Consider the following 25,839-nt stretch of genomic DNA (forward strand, 5'->3'; position numbering starts at 1 on the left):
ATAAGCAGATGAATGTACCAACCACATATGGCCTTTATATATCATGGACTATTACTCAGCTTGAACAGGAAGGAAAGCCACCTGCAGGAGTAGGTCCACCACAGAGGAATACATACTTCCCGTGACCTGTCAGTCACAGAATGACAAGCTTCTGTACATCTAGGGGTGGAACTGAGAGTACTGTACTGTAATTTTTCAAGAAAGAAAAATGCAATGGTGTTTGCCAGGGGTTGAGGAATGGCACAGTGGAGAATTCTTAATTGGTGTAGAATGACCATTCAGAACAAGAAGAAAAAACAGTAATCTTCTGAAACCAAATGAAAGGCTGGAGGGGTGGAGGGGGTCTGGGCTGGGTAGAGGTGAGGTAACAGTGCTTTCTGCACAAGCATGAAGACTGAATTTGAATCTTCAACAGCTATATAAAAGCCATGCTGTGTGTGAGTTCTTGTAGCCCCCAGCACTGAGGGGGCAGAGACAAGTAAGTCCCTAGAGCTCATTGACCAGATACCCAAGCCAGACTGATAAGATTCAGATTGATTAGATTCATTTGCCATGCAATCATGAGGACCTTGGCTAGAGTGCAGAGAACCCACATACAGCCAGACATGATGGTACCTTTCTGTACTCAGTGCTCCTATGCTGAGATGGAAGCAGGGATAGGAGAATTCCTAGAAGCTTGCAGGTCAACTAACCTGAAGTACACAGCAGAGGACAACAAAAGAAACTTTCATTGCTTATTAGATCAAGATTGCTTACTATGGCTTCAAGGAATTAAACCAGGCTCGTAGGAGGGATCGCAGCAAGGTTGAGGCTGTGACAATTTTATGGAGAACAATCAGACCTTTTATACCTTTGTCAAAAACAGATATAATGGCCATTGCCAGGATCAACACAGTGGTCGTTGCCAGGATACATTGATGTTTGCAAGCACTGGAGGGTACACAAGGTTATGTCTAAGAGTAATTGTCCTGTCGAGTTTCCATGTTTCCTTGACTACTAAAGAAACATACAGAGAAATGTTGTTGTTATTAAAAACAAAATCCCAAGCGTTCAATTATTACCTATTAGGATCCAGATGCTGGGGTGAAAGCTTGCTAGCTCAGAGAGGCAGAGAAAGACCTTCCTGCTCAGCTGATCTTCCTACTCAGCTCACGTCCCAGAAGGAAGCACCTTCTTCTCCACACTGTCTTAAATTCCCTTCACCTCAAGCCCCTCTTTCCTGTTAACTTCCTGTCAGCTGGTTTTTTACTCCACCTCTTGACCTGGGGTTAACTTTACTTAATCCTGTGTACAGAAAGCTCTTAGATTAAAGGTGTGTGAGGGCTGAGCCACACCAAACAAGAAACATTTTGCACTCTTACAATAGGATCAAATATCCTGCATCAGAGAAACACAAAACTGCCCAACACTTCAGGTGCCTGCAGGAGTGTGTCAGTCTCTCAGGAACTGAAGATGCTTAGTGTCCCAGGAGCCACGAACCCTAACTTAAGAACCCCTATGCCTCTCAAGGCAGCCAGGCCAGGCCAACTAAATGGTTCCCTGCAAAGATCCTGTCCCACAGAGAGTGAAATGTAAGATCTGAGCTTAACCTCTTACCTCCACATATATGTCCTTACACACACTCACACACACACACAGAGGATGAAATGTATAAATAAGGTGGGTGATGACAGAGGAAGACAGTTAACATTCATTTCTGGCCTCTACATACACAGACTTGCACATGTACATACATACATATGTACTAACCCACACAAATATGTAAGTATGCCACACTCACCACACTCAAAGAAAATTTAAATGCCAGTATAAGGAGCCTAACTCTTTGCAGAACTCTCTGATTCAGGGAACTGAAAAGATAGATATATAGGAACCTGGCTGTCTTTTACCAGGAAGGAAGTGCCCCAGATAACACAGGGGCAACCAAGGACTGGAGAGTGAGGATGAGAGACCCCTGAAGAGCCAGTGCTGGAGAGTGAGCATCAACAGCAGGCTGAACTGGCAGTACAGAATGAACATGTCACTCCACAGGGACAGACAGAATGACCGAACACAGTAAGTGAGGGAGAAGAGGAAATCTTCCTAGGAAGAATTTAATTATTGTGCATAGGTGATTCCTCTCAGGGGCATGAAGTTTGAAAGCTTGGGCCTTCCATTTATGATGTTGGGCAGGCATTGTGACTGGCTTCCAAAGAACAAAGGAGGAAGAGGTAGAATGTGCAACCATGGAGGATGAACCAGGCAAGGCAACCTTGACCAAGGGATGACCACAAAGATGGCATGTGGCCCTCACATATTCTCTCCTTAGACCCCTTGAGGTGGGGTGGAAAGACTTCCTCTGTGCATCCCACAGGTGGTCTGTGCACTGGAGTCAGCATAGCAGGAGCCCAAATGAGTGTGAAAGGTCACTGTAGCCACAGTTCCCCCTTCCTCACTTCTGCCCACACCAAAACACACCTCAGCTCAGGCTCTCAGGTTCCCTGCAGTGGGATGCTGGAATAAGGAGAAAATGCATCAGCTTGGGCTGATCAAGAGAACTGGGGAGAGTGAAGGCCTGGCCCCCTTTCACTGTGGCACTGGGCTTTGAGCTATTAAAAATCACTGCTTTTGACAAGTTTTACAGTTCTCAGGTCTTGTGAATTCTTGAAGGAGGCTGGGAAAGGGGGGAGAGCATTCCTTCATAGTACTTACTGGACTCTGCCTGGATGTTCTGAGCAGAAGGTAACTCAGTCAAACAACCTATGCAGACACCAGCTATAACATGTCTGTGTACATTGTGCGCATGCGTGTATGAACTTACTGGGTGTCCTGTACAGCTACTAACTTCCAGGCTGAGAGTTCTGAGAGGGAAAATGAATCTGATCCACCCTAAGATCCAGACCCTCCTGAGATCAGACTGACTGCAGACTTAAGGCTGGCAGATTGGTGCTAGTCCATGCTAGTCTCCCATTTGCAACTTCTGTATGGGTCCAGGGGGAGGCATTTCCCACCTCCCTCCCTGCTCTCCCACTATGACCAAGTGAGTGTTACATCTTCAAGCAAACTAAGCTATCAACACCTCAGGACTATGCTTGGCTTGGTGCTTTGTCGCCACCTGCAGGAAGCAGAAGAGAAGGCCACCTCAGTCCCAGGGCACAATCCCAGGGCAGCAATAGCCATGCCCCCAAACTCCCCTGGGCTCACTGGACCCCGCCCCCTGGGTCTCAATCTGGGCTCCAACATCGATTATCTCTATGGTCTTAGCAAAGTTATTCGCTCTATTCTTCTGCTCAAACCTGAAGGACATGGCTCTAACTTCCTTAGTTGGCTGTGAAGGCTGAGGTGCTGTCTCCTGCTGCCACATTAAGGCTGCCTGTGCCTCTGCAAAGTGAGGTTGTGAGATCGACTGCTGCCTCATGGGGCAATCCTTATGTACAAAATCCTGTTCAAGGCTCTTCTTGTTCTCAGATCCCCTTGATAGGCTGTCATTTCCCACTTGTCTTTGGTGGTGGGTGTGATTGTAGGAAAACACATATTGGGGGGGATATTCCTGAAATACCTAGAGCTGCTGGGAGCCCTGAGTTGGGTAAATGAATGGGTGAAGAAGAGATACACTACCCCACGGTGCAGTGTCAGGGAAATCACAGGAGGTGATTAAGGGAAATCACAGGAGGTGATTAAGTCTTTTCTGGAAGTTACCTTCTGCACTTCCCTTTCAGGTGCTCAGGTGATCTCACTTGTATGCTGCTCTCTGGTGTCACTGTGTGGTATGAGCAGGAATGGCACGAGGACCGGACAGGCTTCATTGCTTAGGATTAAAGGTGTATACCAAGAGTGTGTCTGTATTCCAGCCAGATGGATTAAGAGTGTGTACTGGGAAGAACAAGATGGCGGTGCCAGAAGAACACTACATCTAAGGAGTAGGACAATATTTTCTGTACAGCAACCAAGAGACTGAACTCTGGGCCCTAAAACAACAGTGATTGTGTTTCCCAGGTAAGAGGAAACCCCCATAATATGTGAATCATTCGGGTCCACTCTCAGGTCACCCAGCCAGAACCCTACAGAGATCCCAGGTCACGCAAGCACTAGGTCGCCGGACCAGAGCCACATGCCAGCGTGTCCTGATCACCTTCCCAGCCTGAATGGGTGTACAATAACATCAGAGACTGAGAGTCCCAGTCTAGAGAAAAACCCATGGGGAAGGAGGAAACAGGGATGGCCGCGGGCCACCCACTCTCTCCCTGGAAAAGTTCTTGCAGAATGGCGGGTGTGCCCCCAGCACTGAACTGGGCCCCAGCCACCAGCACAGAGACTGGCTGCCCACCCAGCTCTGTGTCACAGACAGAGCTGTGTGACAGAGGGCAACAGGGACGGGCAGTCCTTGTCGGGAAAAATCCTCACAGGGAACGAAGCAAATGGGGTCAGACTTAGGCCACGCAGTATATCCCTGGAAAAGGTCCCACAGACCAGCCCAACCCCCAGACCTGCTGTGCACCAGCTAGCCTGCTGCTACCAGGAGAGCTGTACTCACCTGCCACAGATTACCACTTGCATACTGGGACAAACAGCCTCAACCTCAGATCTATAGAAGCCTGGGATCCCCGAGATCAACCCCCAGATACTGCTCCAAGGGGCAACCAGTTATCCCTCCCATAACTGACCAAACCACAGGACACCCAGGTTACAGCAGCAGCTCACTAAATTTACAGCAGGAAACGCAGAAGCAGGGCAGCTGTCTCCTCTCTGGGTGAGAGGAGAGCCCCCTCGACTAACAAAAACCACAGTTAATACTCAGGTCTCTACATCTGAGGTGAGCTATGGCAACTCTCGAAAAACACTAGCCATACAGTGATCATACCCAAAGTGCTGAGGAGGCTTCCTTCAGGAAAATCCATCTTCCTGCCAAGGGGATTCTGTAAACCACAGGATTACAGGAACCACCAGATTCTCACACCCAACAGCTAAGATAGCCCAATGGGTAGAGGCCAGCATTAAAGCTCAACCAACTTAAGACAGAGCAATATGGCATCTCCAGAACCCAGTTATCCAGGAGCAAGTAGCCCTGGACACCCCAGTTTTATTGAAATTCAAGAAGATGACCTAACATCTATGCTCATGAAGAGGATAATAGAAGAAAAAAAAATAAAATGTGTAAAGACCTGGAGGAAGATAAACTGAAACAGATTATGGCCAGGAGTAAGAAATACAGGAATTTGCAGCCAAACAGTTTGTGGACTTTAGAGAGGAAAGACTTAAATCACTGAAAGAAATAAAAGAAACAGAGGAATGTTCAAACAAACAACTGAAGGAATTGAAGGAAAAACAGGAAAATACACAGTCAGATAGGTGTATTACTAAGGAAATCAACAAAATGGCTCAAGATTTGAAGATAGAATTGGAAAAATTAAAGAAAACACAAATGGAGGAAATTGTGGAAAGAAAGAACTTAGGGAAGAAAACAGGAACCACAGAGGTTAGCATAAACAATAGAATACAAGAGATGGAAGAAAGAATCTCAGGTGGGGATGATACAATGGAAGAAATCAATATATCTGTCAAAGAAAATGTTAAATCTAAAAAATTCCTTACACACACAGTCCAAGAAATTCAAGACAGCATAAAAAGACAAAGCCTAAGAATAATAGCTGTAGAGGAAAAAGAAGATTTCCTGCTCCAAGGACCAGAAAATATTTTCAACAAAATCATTGAAGAAAGTTTTCCCAACTTAAAGGAGAGGCCAATAAGAATACAAGAGCCCTACAGAACACCCAATAAATTAGACCAGAAAAGAAAATATTCCCACCACATAATAATCAAAACAATAAGGATACAGAACTAAGAAAAAATACTAAAAGCTGCAAGGGAAAAAGGCCAAGTAACATATAATGGCAAACCCATTAGAATCACACCTGACTTCTCAACAGAAACTATGGAAGGCAGAAGGGCCTGGACTGATATCATGCACACCCTAAGAGAACATAGATGTCAGCCCAGGCTACTATACCCAGCAAAACTCTCAGTCCTCATAGATGAAGAAAACAAGATATTCAATGACAAAAACAAATTTCAACAATACCTACACACAAATGCAGCATTAAAGAAGACACTACAAGAAAAAATACAACTCAAGAAACCTACCTATTTTCAAGAAAACACAGGAAATAATTAACCTCACTACAGTAAAACAGAAAGCAACCAAGTACACAAACCTATGACCACAGCCACCATCAAAATAAAAAGATCTAACAGCCACTGATCATTAATCTCTCTCAACATCAGTGGACTCAATTCTCCAATAAAAAGACACAGACTAACAAAATGGATACGTAAACAAAACCCAGGAAGCTGTTGCATACAAGAAACACACCTAAGTCACAATGATAGACCTGAGGGTAAAGTGCTGGAAGACTGCTTTCCAAGCAAATGGACACAAGAAGCAAGCTGGAGTAGCCATTCAAATGTCTGATAAACTAGGCTTTCAACCAACATCAATAAAAAGAGATGGGGAAGGACACTTCATACTCATCAAGGGAAAATTCCACCAGAAAGACATCACAATCCTGAACTTCTATGCCCCTAATACAAGGGCACCCACATTTGCAAAAGATACATTGATAAAACTTAAACGACATAAAGATCCCCACACGTTATTATTGGGAGACTTCAACACCACACTCTCAACAAAGGACAGATCAACAAAACAGAAATTAAACAAAGAAACAATGTCTCTAACAGAGGACATGAATCAAATGGACCTAACAGACACTTACAGAGCCTTACACCCAAACACAAAAGAATTTACCTCCTTCTCAGCACCTCATGGAACCTTCTCAAAAATAGACCATATGGTTGGTCACAAAGCAAGCCTCAACAGATACAAGAAGATGGAAATAATTCTTTGTATCTTATCTGATCACCATGGAATAAACCTGGACCTCAACAACAACAGAAATAGCAAAAATCCTACACACACATGGAAACTGAGCAACTTGCTACTCAATGAGAGCTGGGTAAGGGAAGAAATAAAGAAAGAAATTAATGTCTTCCTAGACTTCAATGAAAATGAAGCCACAACATATCCAAACTTATGGGACACAATGAAAGCAGTGCTAAGAGGAAAGTTCATAGAACTAAGAGCCTTCAAGAAGAAATTTGAGACAACTCATTCAAGCAACTTAATGTCTCACCTACAAATCCTAGAAAAAAAAGCAGACACATCAAAAAGGACTAGATGGCTGGAAATAATCAAAGTCAGGGCAGAAATAAATCAATTAGAAACAAATAAAACTATTCAAAAAATCGATGGAACCAAGAGCTGGTTCTTTGAGAAAATCAACAAGATAGACAAACCCTTAGCCAAGCTAACTAAAAGGCAGAGAGACACCATCCAAATCAACAAAATCAGAAATGAAAAGCTATAGACACTGTGGAAATCCAAACAGCCATTAGGACTTAATAAACTTCAAAAGTGGATATGCCACAAAATTTGAAAATCAAAATGAAATGGAAAATTTTCTTGATCAATTCCACTTAACAAAGCTGAATCAAGAGTAGGTAAATCAACTAAATAGTCCTATATCTCCCAAGGAAATAGAAGTTGTCATCAAGAGTATCTCATCCAAAAAAAGCCCAGGACCAGATGGTTTCAGGGCAGAATTCTACCAGACCTTCAAAGAAGAGTTAACTCCAATTCTCTTCAAACTATTCCACAAAATAGAAACAGAAAAACACTACCAAACTCATTCTATGAAGCGACAGTCACCTTGGTACCTAAACCTTACAAAGACACCCCCCCCAAAAAAAGAGAATTTTCAGGCCAATCTCCCTTATGAACACTGATGCAAAAATACTCAACAAGATACTTGCAAACTGAATACAAGAACATATCAAAGATATCATCTACTATGACAAAGTGGGCTTCATCACAGGTATGCAGGGGTGGTCCAATACATGGAAATCCTTCAATGTGATCCACCAAAATAACAAACTGAAAGAAAAAAACCACATATAACCTCCTTACATGTTTAAAAGTCATTTGACAAAATCCAGCATCCATTCATGTTTAAAGTATTGGAGAGATCAGAGATAAAAGGCACATACCTAAACATGGTAAAGGCAATATACAGCAAGCTTAGAGCCAACAACAAGCTAAATGGAGAGAAACTTAAAGCCATTCCACTGAAATCAGGGACAAGGCAAGGCTGCCCACTCTCTCCATATCTCTTCAACATAGTTCTGGATGTCCTTGCTAGAGCAATAAGACAGTTGAAGGAGATAAAGGGGAAACAATTTGGAAAGGAAGAAGGAGAATTATCACTATTTGCAGATGATATGATAGTATACTTGAGTGACCCCTAAAATTCTACCAGGGAACTCTTACAGCTGATAAACACCTTCATCAACGTGGCCAGATACAAAATTAACTCAAAAAAAAAAAAAAAAAAAAGAGTAGCCCTTCTGTATACAAAAGATAAAAGGGCTGAGAAAAAAAAATTAGGGAAACAACACCCTTCACAATAGCCACAAATTACATAAAGTACCTTGGTGTAACCCTAAACAAGCAAGTCATATCTTGTATGAAAAAAAAATAAGTCTCTGATGAAAGAATTAGAAGAAGATATCAGAAGATGGAAATATCTCCCATGCTCATGGCTTGGCAGGAATAACATAGTAAAAATGGCCATCTTACCAAAAGCAATCTACAGATTCAATGCAATTCCCATCAAATTACCAACACAATTCTTTACAGACCTGGAAAGAAAAATTCACAACTTCATATGGAATAACAAGAAACCCAGAATTGCTAAAGCAATCCTCTACAATAAAAGATCTTCTGGAGGTATCTCCATCCCTGATATTAAGCTGTACTATAGAGCAACAGTAATAAAAACTGCATGGTACTGGCATAGAAACAGAATGGTGGATCAATGGATACAAACTGAAGACCCAGAAAAAAACCCAGACACTTATGAACAACTCATCTTTGAAAAAGATGCCAAAACCATACAATGGAAAAAAGGTAGCATCTTCAACAAATGGTGCTGGTCTAACTGGATGTTTACATGTAGAAAAATGCACATAGATCTATACTCATCACCAAGCACAAAATTAAATTCCAAGTGGATCAAAGACCTCAACATAAAACCAGACACATTAAATCGGTTAGAAGAAAAAGTGGGGAAGACCCTAGAAGTCATTAATAGAGGACACAATTTCCTGAACAGAACAACAACAACACGGGCTCTAAGAGCAACAATCAATAAATGGGACCTCATGAAACTGAAAAGCTTCTGTAAAGCAAAGGACACCATCACCAAAACAAAATTAATTCCTACAGATTGGGAGAGAATCTTCACTAACCTTTTTTTTTTTTTTTCTGACAGAGGACTAATATCCAATATTAGTATATAAAGAACTAAAAAAGCTGAAAAGCAACAAACTAAGTAATCCAATTAAAAACTGGGGAACAGAGCTAAACAGAATTCTCTGTAGAGGAATATTGAATGGCAGAAAAACAAAGAAATGCTCAACCTCATTACCCATAAAGGAAATGCAAATCAAAACGATGCTGAGATTTCACCTTACACACATCAGAATGGCCAAGATCAAAAACTCAAGTGACATCACATTCTGGAGAGTTTGAGGAGCAAGGGGAACCCTCCTCCACTGCTCATGGGAATGTAAATTTGTACAACAACTCTGGAAATCAATCTGGCGCTTTCTCAGACAAATAGGAATAGCATTCCTCAGATCTAGCCATAGCACTCCTAGACATATTTGCAAAAGAGGCTCAAGTACACAATAAGGACATTTGCTCAACCATGTTTGTAGCAGCTTTATTTGTAATAGCCAGAACCTGGAAACAATCCAGATGTCCCTCAACTGAAGAATGGATACAGAAATTGTGGTACGTCTATACAATGGAATATTACTCAGCAATGAAAAATAAGGAAATCCTGAAATTTGCAGGTAAATGGTGGCAACTGGAAAGGATCATCCTGAGTGATCTGTCCCAGAAGCGGAAAGACACACAGGGTATATACTCACTCGTATAGACATATAATATAGGACAATCCTACTAAAATCTGTACATATAAAGAAGTCCGTACAAAAGCGTGGACTCTGACTAAAATGCTCAATCCCCATCCTAAAAGGCAAAGAGGATGGACATCAGAAGAAAAAGAAAACAGGAAACAAGTTAGGAGCCTGCCACAGAGGGCCTATGAAAGGCTCTGCCCTGCAGACTAGCAAAGCAGGTGCTAAGACTTATGGCTAACTGTTGGGCAGAGAGCATGGAATCTTATGAAAGAAGTGGGAAATAGTAAGATCTGGAGAGGACAGGAGCTCCACAAGGAGAGCAACAGAACCAGAAACTTTGAACAGAGGTGTCTTTCCAGATACTCCTACTCCAACCAAGTACCATGCATGGAGATAACCTAGAACAACTGCACAGATATAGCCCATGGCAGTTCAGTGTCCAAGTGGGTTCCATAGTAATCAGAAGAAGGACTGTCTCTGACATGAACTGATTGACCTGCTCTTTGATCACCTTCTCCTGAGGAGGGAGCAGCCTTACCAGGCCACAGAAGATGACAATGCAGCCACTCCTGATGAGATCTGATAGACTAAGATCAGAAGGAAGGAGAGGGGGACCTCGCCTATCAGTGGATTTGAGGAGGTGCATCCATGAAGAAGGGGGAGGGAAGGTGGGATTAGGAGGGGAGGAGGGTGGAGTTCATGGGGGGATACAAAGTGAATAAAGTGTAATTAATAAAACTTAAAAAAAAAGAGTGTGTACTAAGAGTGTGTCTGAATTTCAGCCAGATCACACAGACCTAGGTCTTCGGATGTGATCTCTTGCCAGAGTAGCCATTTTGCTAGATTAAAATTAACCTTCAACTGGGTGACTTTTATGTGTGATTTATACTTAGTTTCACAGTTTAACTTCATAAGAAACACCATCTAGAAAGTCTTGGTGAAGAGTTTAAGTTAGCCTGGGTATTGTTAGTCTGAGTATAACTCCATTATAAAATAAAGAGCCATCTTGACTGGGAGCTGAATTCAGGTACCAGGAAATATCACAAAATGTGAGCCTGGCAGAAAACAAAGTTAACTCTCCCAGCACCATCTCTAGGAAATATCACAGAACAAACACTTCATAGAAAATAGAGACAATCTCCCTTGCAATCATCAATGGGAATCGGTTGAGAATCTGGTGGGAAAATTCTCCCCAATGTTTCAGATATAGATTAAATGAATAGCCATTGTGATCATATGTCTTAGGCAATTGTTCCTCAGAGAGGCATATACCTTAGGTAATTGTGATTCAGAAAAGGTCACTTCACCCATCTAACTTTTACCTAATCCTGTAACATCAAGGCATATGCCATTTGCTGTCATAGAAACATGTGCTTCCCTGTTTGCTGTCATGAAAACTCCCTGATCACAGACTTTCCCTAAAAAACCTTGCTCACTCAGGGCTCCAGGTCCCACTTCTCTGCTGCTGCATCAGTGAGACTCAGTCCCAAGTTTGATTGCTCTCATAATAAAGCTCTCTTGCTATTGTACCGAGTTGTCTCCTGGGGGCTCTGAGGATCCCCTGAACCTGGCATTACATTTGGGGTCTGGTCCAGGGTGCCTCAGGACCTCTAGGACTCCCGACCCAGAGAACTTAATCCCATGGGTAAATGTCTTTTGTGTTGTCTGTCTGCTTAAAGTGTTTGTTTCTGTTCATTGATCTGAAAAGCCTCGATGTGCTGTAGAGGCAGCCAAAAGTGGACAAGAGAGACCTGTTGAGGTCCAGGGCCTCAGGGGTCAAAAAGACATTTTGGGCCTTGTAAGTTTCTGCCTCCCTGGAAGTCTTGGGATAGGGAAATGAGAGTAAGGATTGGTTTTCATAGACTTTCTGGCACTTCTGTGGCAGAGAAGTACAGGAAATGACAGGTTTTTGGTTTTACTTTGTTTCTGTGTAGGATTAATTGTCTTTTTCTTGGTGGTGTGCCAGGAGTTACTTTTGTATTTTTGTGATTAATTGCTTGTGGTCTTGCATTTGCCTTTGAAGCCATAGCTCTTCTTGCTTTAGTGATTTTAGATATTAGCCCAGGTATAGGTTGTGAGTTGTTGCCTTTAGTTTGGTTTTTGTCTGGGATCGCTGGTTCTTTTTTGTGTATGTGTGATTTACTATTTGTTGAAATTGCTCTCCTTACTTCTTTTGTGTTATCCTGAATTCTTTTGATGAAAAGACTGGCTGATGATATGGGACAGAATATTTCCAAACCCCTTGACTTGGTTCTGACACATTTTTAGAGAAGTTAAGACTAGAGCTCATGGTCTTACAGTTGATGTGAGGAGAGGAAAAATGATGACTTTTTGTAGCTCAATATGGCCCACATTTAATGTGGGCTGGCCAGCTGAAGGAACTTTCCACCTTACCACCATCCTTGCAGTGGTAAATGGGGTTTTTCAGAAAACATGTGGGCACCCAACCAATTTCCATTTATTGTAGTCTGGAAAGACCTAATGATTCATCCACCTCCATGAATTAAGCCCTTTCTGACCCCCACTAACAATCCTCCTTCCACAGCCTCTCCAAAACCAGAGGCCACGGCCCTGGCTCCCTCATATCCCCTTTACTCTATTTTTCAGGATGAGACTCCCATGGAAATAATTTTTCCAACCCCTCCTCCTCACATTCCTCAGACAGCTCCAGCCCTTTATCTAGGTTGGAACCACCATCTGTCCCAGCACCAAAAACCCAGAGCCTCTTGGCAGCCTCTTGGCAGCCTCTCCCTCTGGGGAACCAGATAACTGGAGAACTCAGAATGCCAAGTTCTCTGACAATTCTAAGGATTTGATTGATCTCTTTGAAACTGTTATTTTCACCAACCAGCCAACCTGGGATGATTTCAGCAGCTTTTAAAAGTTTTGTCTGCCATAGAGGAGTGAGGACATATTATTTCAGAAATCCAAAAAATGTCCCAGACACTACAGGAGTTGAAACCACACATGAAGGCCATATTGATGATTAGTTTCCTACAAGAGGTGCAATTGGGATTATAACACTGCTGCAGATAAGGAACATCTCCTAGTCTATTGTCAGGCCCTGTTGTCAGGTCTCAAGGCTGCCACAAGGCAGCCCGATAATTTGGCCAAGGTATATGATGTCAGACAGGGAATGGATGAAAGTCCATTCTTGGAAAGAATTAATGAAATCTTTTGCAGATATACACATGGAGATCCAGAAAAATCTGAACATACAGGCACAGTTGTTTGGATTTCATTAACCAGTCCACTCCAGACATAAAAAAGAAACTACAGAAACAGGAAAGAATAGGACAGATGACATTGCAAGATTTAGTCCAGGTAGCTGAGAGAGTGTACAATAACAGGGACAGTTCCGAGAAAAAGCAGTTGAAGTCAGGAAAGACTTTGAACTGGGATCTGCAAGTGTCCTATTGGCCAAAAATGTTTTGTACCCCAGAGAAAGAAAGCACCAACTTCAGCGGATAGCCCAAGGCAAAGGACATGAAGGACAATGCAAACCATCACTAGGTAAAAACCAGTGCACATAATGCAAGGAGGAAGGTCATTGGGTCAGATATTGCCACAAAAAGGGACCAAGGACTCAGACTAAGTTCCTGGCTCTGGAGGATCAGCATTTGTGTTGAAGGTAAGTCAGAATGTAGCTAAGTTTATTGGGGCAGATTGGACATTGCATTGTGCATATAGCCACCAAAGTTCAGGACAGGTAGAGAGGATGAACAAAACATCTAAAGAGACCTTGATGAAATTGACCTTGGAGACTGGCACTGACTGGGTGATGTTCCTCCCCTTTGCCCTTTATAGGGTTGGGAATTCCCCTTACCAGCTAAGTTTAACTCCCTTTGAGATTATATATAAGATGCCAGCCCCTATAATGCCCAGTCTTAAGAATGATGCTACTTCTGAAGTAGATTAAAACAGATATTGATTATCGCCATGCCAGGTACGTGGTTGGAATATGAGTCTCTGGAAAGACCCCTGTGTTCAAATTTTCTGGTTCTGTTGCTCTCCTTGTGGGGTTCCTGTCCTCTCCAGATCTTACTAATTCTCACTTCTTACACAAGATTCCATGCACTCTGCCCAACAGTTGGCCATAAGTGTCAGTGTCTCCTTTGATAGTCTGCAGGGCAGAGCCTTTCAGAGGCCCTCTGTGGCAGGTTCCTAGGTTGTTTACTGTTTTCTTCTTCTAGGAGATAACCTAGAACCCCTGCACAGATGTACCCCAAGACAGTTTAGTGTCCAGAGGGTTCCATAGTAATGGGAAGAGGCATTGACTCTGACATAATCTGATTGGCCTCCTCTTTGAACACATCTCCCTGAGGGGGGAGTAGTCTTTCCAGGCCACAAAAGATGATAATGCAGCCACTCCTGTTGAGATCTGATAGACTAAGATCAGAAGGAAGGAGAGGAGGACCTCCCCTATCAGTGGACTTGGAGAGGAGCATTCGTGAAGAAAGGGGAGGGAGGGTTGGACTGGGAGGGGAGGTGGGAGGGACTTATGGGGGGATACAAAGTGAATAAAGTGTAATTAATAAAATAAAATTTTAAAAATGATAAAAAACAGGTTTTGAGAAATATTTAAGGCTTCTGTGCAAGCAGACAGCTCTTAAAGTGTCAACAGCAGCTTCTCAGGGAAGAAAGCTGCAAGCCTCTATGGTCATAAAATAGTATTCAACCGGGAGCAAGATGTTCCTCCCTTGAAATTACAGCTAAAGGGAGTAAAAAATTAGTTTTATAACTTTGTGTGTTTGTTTTAAATATGTAAGTTTACTATATTCTATGTATATTTTGATGTTTGATTATTGATTATTAAATGTACTAAGACTTTACATAATTTTGGTCCTGTATTAAAAACCAGGTTTATAAAAATAATAATGTTTAAAACTACATTTATATAAAATATTAAAACTGCATCTCCGTGTGTTTGATTACAAGAACTTTTCTTACTGGCAGCCAACATCAAAATAATGTAGTTGGTATTGATTTTAAAAGTACTGAATAGTTTGCATTGATAAAATCTGGTTTTTAATTTTAAAATTATGGTTATATTTTGTGACTTCATTTCTAAAAAGGATACCTTATTTTGATATTGCAAAAACTGATGTTAAAAAATATGTTCAAGGTTATGAAATATTTTAAAGTTTATCAGGTATTTTAGACAATGGCTGTGGGCATTCTAACAGAGAACTTGAAACAATTACTCAGTCCTTTGGGGGAAGACAAAAGACTTTGGTATTTATTTTGTTAGTTTTACCAAATGAAACCAAGCCATATGATTTGAGCCAATTAAGAAAATTGCAGTTTTAATAATGTATTATGTCAAAATGATAAAATAATAAAAAAGTTCTGATGAAAATTTTATATGGTCTGAAAATCAAGAAATATGTCGGTTGAATCAAAAAACAAAGCTGAGAAAAGTCTAACTTGAAGATACACAGAATGTTAGAGAAGATATAAACTGTATTTGCTTTGTGTATTTTTTTGTTGTTGTTTTGTTTTTGTTTTTACACCTGCAAGCATGATTTGAGAAAGAACTGTAAGATATGTTGCTCTTCATTTCAAAGGCTGGTGATTCTTCAATGAAATTGTTTTCTTATGCTCTTTCACCCAGGTTTATACAATGTAATGTTCAAGTCATTGTTAATTAGTATAAAAATGTATGCCTGGTTACCAGTTCCTGTATAAATGATTTAATGCTGTTTCTTCCTGGCTAATAGGTTTGATATGGCCAGAACTGTCCATCTCTGCTAAGGTTGCCAGTTGTGTTTAGTTCTCGATTTAGGGCTAAATGAAACTTGTGTCCTTTGTGCTTTTTTGCTGCTCAGTCTTAATGCAGTATGTTGGGATGAGCAAGATTTGCTGCCCCTTCTATATATTGTATCTGATCAAAAGTTTTGCTTTGATTCTAGTTCAGAAAGGTATTTGAAGTTATGCTATAAGAATCAGTTTTATCTAGTCTTCTGTTTATGTTTTTGAAGTTAAGCTTAGGATGGGTAATTATAAAGTTTGCCTATAGAGATTTACTTGAGATGAATATGGCTCTAAAACATTTATTTAAAGAATATGCCATAATTAGAGATTATGACATTCTATTTCATAGGATACAATTTAAAATTGATAATTAAAAGAGAGATGAAGAATAATTCAGATATCCTGGCCCACAAGCTTGTCAGAGATCTGATGAATATGGCATTTTAACATTTGTAAGATTATTTTGACACAGATTTCTAAAATCCTGACAGTAGCTCCCCCAAGGTCTCCAAGAAGATTTGGACACACTGCAACTCTGTATTATGGTATGCTAACCACTGGGCCAGACTGCCCCAACTGGCCCAATGCTAGGGCCCAGCCTAAACTATGGACAAAACTGTGGACACCTGAAGAGTCAATGTTTCACATTGCTAAGGGCGAGGTGAGGCCATTCTCTTCCCTCTCATTATCTGGGCCTGGTTGCTGGACTTCCCTGCTCATGATGCCATAAGACCACAGGACCCAGGGACAGCTGACTGGAGTGATTCACTGACTAGCTTTCACTGTCATTTGGATTGGTACATATTTATCCTTCTCAGGTCTCTGATTACATTGATGGCTAAGCTAAGCTAATGGTAGTCTTTGCAGCTAAAGACCAGATAGTTAGATCCAGTGTTAGTTTATTGGTTAATTTATTACTTAGTTAAAATTACCAGGTACTAGGTTTTCTATTTAAAAAAGGGTTGCCATGTCTACAGGCTCCATCTTCATTATTTATGTCTTATGATGAATGGCTGGATAGAAAGATAATAGAGTTTATGTAGGGTTTGAGGATATAGGAGTTTAGGTTTTGAGAATCTAGAGAATGTTGTTTGGTGTGGAAAAATGTTTCAGGGTTGATAAATGCAAGAAACATTGGAGGGTGTAAGGAGGTGTTTTAAGGTATATGAATGTGGAGTGTAATGATCTGAGGCATATTAAAAACGGGAGATATGTCAGATTTCTCTCCTCTCTCTGCTATTGTTGTGCCTATGATGTTATAAGGTTTCAGAAGTCTAGAGTTTTGACATTGACCAATAGAGTTCTGATATGTTGATGAAACACTGATTGCTTATTACCCAGTCTTAAGCTTGAGATTTTAATTACCTTTTGGTTGTCTTTTGGAGGTAGATTTAGAAGTGTATTTCATCATGCTAAACACGTCTATACAATGTGTATATCTGAGCTTTTACAATGATATTTTTAATATCTGCCATTTCTGAGATAGACTTTGATATAGGATTTAAGAATATTTTAAATATGTTTCTTCTAGTTGCTTTGTTAAGGAAAGTCCAACCATTCAGAGTTTAATACTAAAGCCATTAATGTATTTCTGCCTAACTTTCCAATGTAACATGGAGATGGGGACTAAAAGTAAATGCTAAGAAAATATGACAAAAAATAGCCAAGCTCTTTGATGGCTGATTACCAACAACAGGGCCCACATTAATTAAAATGTTAAGAGTTTCAGGCCATGGACAACTTAACTTGTTTATAAAGGTCACAAAACAAACAGCTAAGAAAAATTGATACTCATTCCATTGGATGTAGTTTTACCTGTTACTCACAAAATGTTTCAGGAAATCAAAAGTTCATGAGACCTGAATCTGACATAGCTCAAACAGACCTCAGTTGAGTTTTTCCCTGGTCTTGGGATTCCTCATTTTTCCCATTTATTACACAATTTTAACTTCTGTTTCTAGTTTGAATTTGTCTCAGCAGATTTTCACCTGGTTGAGACTGCAAGCTGAGATCTGAACTTGCTGGAAGCTGACATGATTGCTCACAGCCTCCTTGGATGGATCACCTAACCAGACGTTTCTGAGGACTGCCCCACTGTGCAGCCTTTCGCTGGCATTTCAGTCTTCCTAGCCCCTGATGCCAACGGTGCTATTATCATAATTAAAGCATTTTCAGAAGAAGAGACCATCAGCCCAAAATCCCAACAAAAGGCTGAAATGCTAGGTCAAAGGGAGCTCCTTGACATTACCTATTATCTTGGGGACCAGTTTAGCTGGATCAGAAATTAGTGTTGCCATACTAGAGGTACAAAGCCAGAATTATAGCATCTCAAAAGCAGAATCTTTTGCTTTTGGTCATTTTTGGATTATGCTTACTTAATAAGTTGTTAGGATATATTAGGCAAAGACTAGGACTATACAGTTGATGATAATGAAAACCCAGTAATGTCAGCTTGGACATGCCCTTGAACTATAAGTGCCCAAGAGTGGCCTATTCAGGTTCATGGAAAGGGAAAAATAAATTGTTTAAGTTAGCCTGGGTATAGTTAGCCTGAGGTTAACTCCATTTTTTGCAATAAAGAGCCATCTTGACTGGGAGCTGAATTCAGGAACCAGGAAACATCACAATATGTCCACCTGGAAGAAAACAAAGTTAACTCTCCTAGCAATAGCCTCCAGGAAAATCACAGAATAAATATTTCATAGAAAATAGAGTCAAACTTCCTGGTAATAATCACTGTGAATCAGTTGAGAATCTGGTGGGAAAATTCTCCCCAATGTTTCAGAATAAAAGAATTAGTAGATTAAAAGAATAGCCATTGTGATCATATGTGTTAGGCAATTGTGCCTAAGAGAAGCATATACCTTAGGCAATTGTGATTCAAAGAAGATCACCTCAACCCTCTTTTACCTAATCCTGTAATGTCAAGGCATATGCCCCCCCATTGCTGTCATAGAAACATGTGACCCCTGTTTGTTGTCATTGAAACCCCCTGATCACAGACTTTCCCTTTAAAAATGCTGCTCACTCAGGGCTCACGGTCCCATTTCTCTGCTGCTGCATCAGTGAGACTTGAGTCCAGAGTTTGAATGTTCTCTTAATAAAGCTCTCTGTCTTGTTATTGGGGATCTCTGAGGTTCTCATAAACTTGGCATAACAATAGCACTGGAGCTGAGAGGAGGCTGAGAGCTTTTTAAAATTAAATTCTGTTGCTTTTGAGGAAGGTTCTAATATAGCCCAGGCTGGCCTTACTTCACTGTAGCCAAAGCTGGCAGGCCTGAAGATTGCTCAAAGGCTGAGCACAGGCTGTGATGCAACCTGGATCTCAAAGGTGTGAGGGACCACAAGGGAATGAGAAACAACTGTGATTACTTGAATTGAAGCCATGCGCAGAGAGCTCTTGAAGGGCGGGGTGAACTGTCCTGAGAAACAACCAGCTGTAAACTATCTACAACCAGCTGTAAACTATAGAGCAGACTGATCTGATTTTCAGGTATAAAAACCCTGTGCTTTGCATGTTCAGAGTCATCTCCTGTCTTTGGAGGGGTGACCCTACCTCAATAGCAATAAAACCTCTTGCTTTGGCGTCAAGCTGTGCTCTGTGAGAATTCCTGGGAAGTGTGTGATCCTGAACTCCTGAGCAGTGAGACTCCAGGTCTTACAAGTGGACTTCTCTGCTTGCTCTGAGGACCTGAGATTAAGATGAGGACTATGGGGATTGAGAAAGGAGGAGGGAGGGACCCACATGGGGGGATACAAATTAAATAAAGTATAATGAAGAAAGAATTTTTTAAAAGATGAGGACTATGAGAAAACCCTCATTGTTCAAGAAAATCTGTCATGTGTTAAAACTTGAGAAATCATATTTTGACAATTTTATTCTCATTTTTAAAATTGTATTTTACTTTAGTAGTTTTATTTATTTTTTATTTTGTATGCATGAATGCATGCCTGGTGCCTGCAGGACCAGAAACCATGAGATCCTCTTGAACTGGAGTTACTAAGAGTTGTGAGCCTTCATATGGAGGCTGGGAATTGAACTTTGGTCCTCTGCAAGGACAGCCAGTGTTCTTAACTCCTGAACCATCTCCCCATCCCCATTGTTCACTTTATTATTTCAGGGAAAATATACTTCACTGCTTGGTTAAGGTAACTGAACACATTGTTATTTTGGTAAAGCACAAACAAAACAAGAATTTCCCATCTTCAGCATACTGCTTGGCGTTGATTACATTTTTACAGTCTGCCTCCACCCAGCAAGTCGCCCATGGCCTTCCCTCCTGAGCTGAGGATGAGAGTCTGTTTTTGTTTCCACTCCTGAAAGTTTCCAAGCTCTTCCTGCTCCCAGTAGTCCAGACAGAATTTGTTCTGCCTAGACTCTCATTGCAGTCAGTACAGTGGCTTCATGCCAATCTGTGTGGGACCATGTGCACAATCTCCTTCTCTTTTAAAGCTGGAGTAACACTCCAGTGCAGAGAAGCTGAACTCTGTTTATCCATCATCAGGACTGCATTTTATACGTAGATTCTCTGTCTGTTTTTGGCTCTGTCTCTCTGTGTCTCTGTCTCTCACTCTGAGTGTGTGTGTGTGTGTGTGTGTGTGTATGCTAAATGATTTGAACATTTCTGGATACTTGATAATTATAATAATAACTATTTACAAACCTCATTTGGCAAAACAGAGATAGCTGAGGGATTTGAATAAACGAAGACTATCATAAGCTGTCACGTATTATAAATGGCTGTGGATAATCCAGACTCTAACAAGACAGTCACTTTATGTCTCCCCAAAAGACACACTGGGAAGTACAAAAGACTCATGTATCTGGCATGTGGTTTGTCTTTTATGTGTAGCATCCACACATCTCATAAGAAATAGGTTTAACAACAGCAAAAAGACAACTCTGTAATTTCGTTTAACCCGAAGCTCATGTAAACTACATTACAATTCATAGCTCTAATGCCAGAATACCAGCTTATCTTAAGGAATCTTACCTATACCCAAGTAATATGATGTTTACCATCCTTCCATACATGGATCTAAAAATGTTAATTATGTGCTTTTCAGTACTGAGAACCAAAACAGGGCTGACTGTGTCATAGCCATGGACTGTGAGAATATGGAAACAAAACAAAATCAGGTCATCATCTATACTTCTTAGGTAGGAGATGACGCTGTCCAAGGTGTACATCACCATAAAGGAACTCATGATGCAAAGGATGGTCCGTGTGGCTCTTTGTTCTGCAGATAGTCTGAGGAAAAGGCTGGCACTGTGGAGAAGCTGGGACTGGTTCTTATGTCTTATAGGAAAGTCACCATGTACCCACTGGAGAGGGTCATAAGACCTACAAAGATGACATCCCTGGAGGTCAACAATATAAAAAATGTGTGATGGACAGAGTAGCTCATGGGCACAACACACCAAGATTGACTGACTTATATAAAGCCAGGTGAGGTCAGATTAGCGTTGCAGTTATGTATGTTATAAGGGGACTGCTAATGGATGAATAAAAGATACTCAGGAAAAGAAGGCAACCTAGCATGTGGTGTGGAGATTTACATTTGAATTTTGCTAGATGGGAACTTCTGGGACTGAGGGTGATGGCCTGGAGAATGCTGAGCAGGCTAGTGGCACAAAGAGAGAGGCTCCTAAAAGACCTGTACAAGAACATGACAAATTTGCATGTGGAATCACTCCATCTCTTCCCTGGCATAAAAATGTCTGAAGCTACTAAACTCACGACTAGCAGCATCAGTATGTGGATTAGGGCCAAGAGACTGATGGGCAGATCAGTGAGTCTGGGCCTCTGCCCACGAATAAACATGAGGATGTGGAAGAGAAGAAGGAAGCTGTTGCCTGAGAGCCCAATCCCAGCTCCAGCATAAATGGTGTTTCTTACCTTGGTGTTACCTGACAGTTTGTTGATTTTGTTCATTTTAAGGCTGAAAGAAGCAGGTAGCAACTGTGAGGGGAGAACAGCAAGAAGATTTCTATCACCAATCTAGCCTTGATCATCAGCTGCAGACAATGGCAGCTCCACTCTCCTTGGAAAGATGTTTATTTCACAGCTCTGCCTTATTCCGCTTAAGATTGCCTTCATCTCAAAGTGCCCAGAAGGGATGCCCACTCTCTCCATTGTTCTGACATTTATTGCCCCATCCAGATAGAAGCTTTCTCCCACATTACAATTGTCATGTGTCAAGAAAATATTTCTTTTCCTACTCTTTCCTTTTTGAGGTTTCCTTAGGCAAAAGCAATGTCTTACTTGTCTTTCATCTGCATCATGTTGATTGCCAGACACAGAGCAGCTCTGCAGGTTTTGGTGAAGTTCCATGAAGATTGCAAGAAAATAGAAATAAGATCCTCAGATGAAGCTGTGCCCTTGTCTTAAACAGGCCCAGAGTCATTTTATTCCAATCTCTTTGTTCTGCTCATTTACTTCAGACCTTGTGCTCTTCATGTGGATGTGCAGGGAGCATTAGGAGTGGAAATTCTGAATCCAGACTCCTTCACATCATACTCACTCCTGCCATATCCTGTGTGTGACCCTGAGCAGTCTGGGGCTGAGCTACAGCGTTAGAACATATGACATCTGTGTGCCTGCGTCAGGGAGATGTGTAAGAAGATGAAGTCTACATACCAAGAATGTCGGTGTTCCCTGTACAGGGCGAACTCTTGGAAGTGTAGGCTGCTGGCTTTATTCTCATGAAGGTTCCTTATGTTTGTGACTTGGAATAGTTAATACAGATTTAAAAAAAAAAACTGTTTGGTTTCTCCCAGCCCAAATCAGAGAAGGGTAAGCATGAACACAATAGACTTCCCAAGCAATCCTTTCCAGAGCATCCTGGTAGCATTTTAGTCCTTCTCTGTGAATCTCACATTGTAACTTCATCTGAGGTATGTGCTGATGTCACAACAAACAAAAGCCTCCATGAGAAGTGTTCAGTTATCAGAGGCTGCCAGGAATGTGGTCTACGTTTTGTCTCTTTCCGCATTTGAAAGCAAAACAATTAATAAGAATTATAGTTTCAATAGATTGAGGGCCATTCCCATTGTAAGGTTTTAATGAAAGAAGAATTATCTAACTCATCCTGAATGAGGGGCTGCACAGGTGTGTAGGATTTCATACCTCCTTGAGGAAGCAGTGATGCTACTCAGACTCAGGTGGCCAAAGCCTCAGAGGTACAGCAGAAGATTTGATGACGGGTCTTCTCGAAAATTATTTCTCATGCAATGCAAGTATTTACTTTAATTCAAGTATCATAATCCTAAATTATGCAATAATAAAAAATGAAGTCATATAGTAATGAAATAATTATCATTTTAATATCATGGGTGTAAGATGGTTTTATTTTATCTTTAATGTGAGATATGAGGGAAAGCAAAAGGGCCTGAGTTACCAAACCTGATGCACCAGCTAAGTAAGTGCTCAGAGCAGAAGAAATGAGGGAGCCTCAGTGTTCAGAAGTGCTGGCCTCCAGTCATGATGAGTTACATTCTAGAAGGGAAGAACCAATTTCAAAGAGTGGTCCTCTGACCCCGAGATGTGTGCTGTGACATACACACCCTACCCCATCCCACAAAATACATAAGATGAAAAGTAACTTTAAAAAATCAGAGTTGATGGCCAGTTAAAGACTGTAAACATGGGGTGCTTGGTGTGGTGAGAACCTGCTGCTTTGACAGAGGCCCCGGGTACAGTTCTCACCTCTCACATGGCAGCTCAAAACCATCTGTAACTCTAGGTCCAGGGGTTCCCAAAACTGCTGAGGTCCTCGGGCAACAGGCATGCATGCAATACAAATATATAGACACAGCAAAAGCAAACAAAATAAAACACCCAAAAAGTGTAACACACATAAGAAAATAACCTAAAAAATTTAAATTGAGATTTTCTAAAATAGAATGGTAAAGCATCATTAGGAAAGGTAAAACTTCTACAAGATTAATATGCTGAGTTCTATGTACCAGCAGAGCTGTAAATACATTTTACTGAGTGATTCCCATTGCATTACCATGCTCTTTATATAATAGATCCGTTTGGTTACCCAATGTCAATTTCAGCAGATGTCAGAAACAAAACAGATTGAAAAACAGAGAAGTAGAGGCAAAGCTCAGAGCTGAGGTGGTCACAGGCAGGTGGAATATAGCTGAGGCTGAGGCCATGTCTGAATGGACCCCAGTCTCTGAGGAGCAGGAATGGAGACCTCATTTTCATTGAAGACTTCAGGAAGAGGCTGTGCTTTGCTTTAGTGGAACTTTATGCTCTGTGTCTCAGTCTCCCCAACAGACATGGTGCACACACCTGCACCCAGGACTGAGGAGAGGAGGAAGGAACATACTTAGTCCAAGAGCAGCCTGGGCAACTCACAGAGCCCTTGTCAAGAAGGGCAGTCATTTTATGGAGACTCTCATATAGCCAGGTACTAGAAAACAATACCAGTGTACTCAAAACTACTGACCACTTTCTCTCTGTCAGGTTCAGAGTATCTGGTTTTATGTTGAGGTCTTGATCCACTTGGATGTGAATTTTATGCAGGTTGATTGAATGGGTATATTTGCCAGTAAGGCCAGCACAATTGATTGAACATGCCTTTTCCCTCATTGTACATCTTCGACTTCTTTGTAACAAATCCGGTGTCCATAGGTTTGTGGCTTTACATCTGGGTCTTTGATTTAATTCCTTAGACCCACCTGTTTTGTTTTGTTTTTTAATGCCAATACTATGTTTTTTTTGTTGTTTTTTTTTGTTTGTTTGTTTGTTTTATTACTATAGCTCTGTAGTAGAGTTTGAAATCAGGAATGGTGATACTGCCAGTAGTTTTTTTTTTTGTTGTTCTTTGTTTTTTGTTTTTGTTTTGTACAGGATTGTTTTAGGTATCCTGGCTTTTTCTTTTTCAATTTTAAGTTGAGTATTTTTTCTTTCCAGGTCTGTAAAATATTGTGTTGGAATTTTGGTGAGGAATTGAATTGAATCTGTAGATTGCTTTGGTAAGATGGCCAGTTTTACTATGTTGATCCTACTGACCAATTAACATGGAAGATCTTTCCAACTTCTGATATCTTCTTCAATTTTTTAAAGACATTAAGTTATAGTCATTCAGCTCTTCACTTGCTTAGTTAGAGTTACCCCAAGATATTGCATATTATTTGTGGCTATTGTGAAGGATGATGTTTCCCTGATTTCTTTCTCAGCTTACATGTCATTTGTATAAAGAAGGGCTACTGATTTTTTTTTCCTGAGTTACTTTTGTATCCAGCCACTTTACTGAAGGTGTTTATCAGCTGTAGGAGTTCCCCTGTAGAATTTTTGGGGTAGCTTATGTATAGTATCATATCATCTGCAAATAATGATATTTTGACTTCTTCCATTCCTGGTTGTATCCCCTTGATCTCTTTTAGTTGTCTTATTGCTCTAGCTAGAACTTCAAGTACTATATTGAATAGATATGAAGAAAGTGGACAGCCTTCTGTTGTTCCAGATTTTCGTGGAACTGCTGTGAATTTTTATTTAATTTGATGTTGGCTAACACCTTGCTATATATTGCTGTTTTTATGTTGAAGTATGTAACTGTATTCCTGATCTCGTCAAGATTTTTATCATGAGGGGGTGTTGAGTTTCCTCAAAGGCTTTTTCAGCATCCAATAAAATGATCATATGTTTTTTCTTCTTTCCGTTCATTTATGTGTTGGGTTACATTGACTGATTTTTGTATTTTAAACCATTTATGCATCCCTGGGATGATCCCGGGACGATAGTCATGATAGATGATATTTTTAACGTGTTATTGGATTTGGTTTTCAAATATTTTATTGAGTATTTTTGAATCAATGATCATAAGAAAAATTGGTCTGTAATTTTCTTTTTCTGTTGTTGAGTTGGCCTGGTTTGGATGTCAGGGTGATTATGGCCTCACAAAATAAATCTGACAATGTTTCTCCCGTTTCTAATTTGTGGAATAATTTGAGGAGTATTGTTATTATCTCTTCTTTGAAAATCCAGAAAATTCTGTGCTAAAATCATAGAACCGTGGGCTTTTTTTTTTTTCAATGCAGTTTATTCA

At 40.8% G+C, this 25,839-nt stretch overlaps 1 protein-coding gene across 1 annotated transcript in view; it reads right to left on the reverse strand.

Annotated features, from left to right (window-relative positions):
• LOC132654131 (vomeronasal type-1 receptor 45-like) overlaps window positions 1–25,839 on the reverse strand; it is a gene marked incomplete at its 5' end in the record, with an annotated part of 40,991 nt that overhangs the window by 9,556 nt on the left and 5,596 nt on the right. Inside the window, 2 exons of the mRNA XM_060383396.1 lie at window positions 851–930; window positions 20,769–20,813. Coding sequence (XP_060239379.1) covers window positions 851–930; window positions 20,769–20,813 — 125 coding nt within the window. The remainder of the gene's footprint in view (window positions 1–850; window positions 931–20,768; window positions 20,814–25,839) is intronic.

The sequence above is a fragment of the Meriones unguiculatus genome, chromosome 5, assembly GCF_030254825.1.
Source record: "Meriones unguiculatus strain TT.TT164.6M chromosome 5, Bangor_MerUng_6.1, whole genome shotgun sequence".
Lineage (NCBI taxonomy): Eukaryota > Metazoa > Chordata > Mammalia > Rodentia > Muridae > Meriones > Meriones unguiculatus.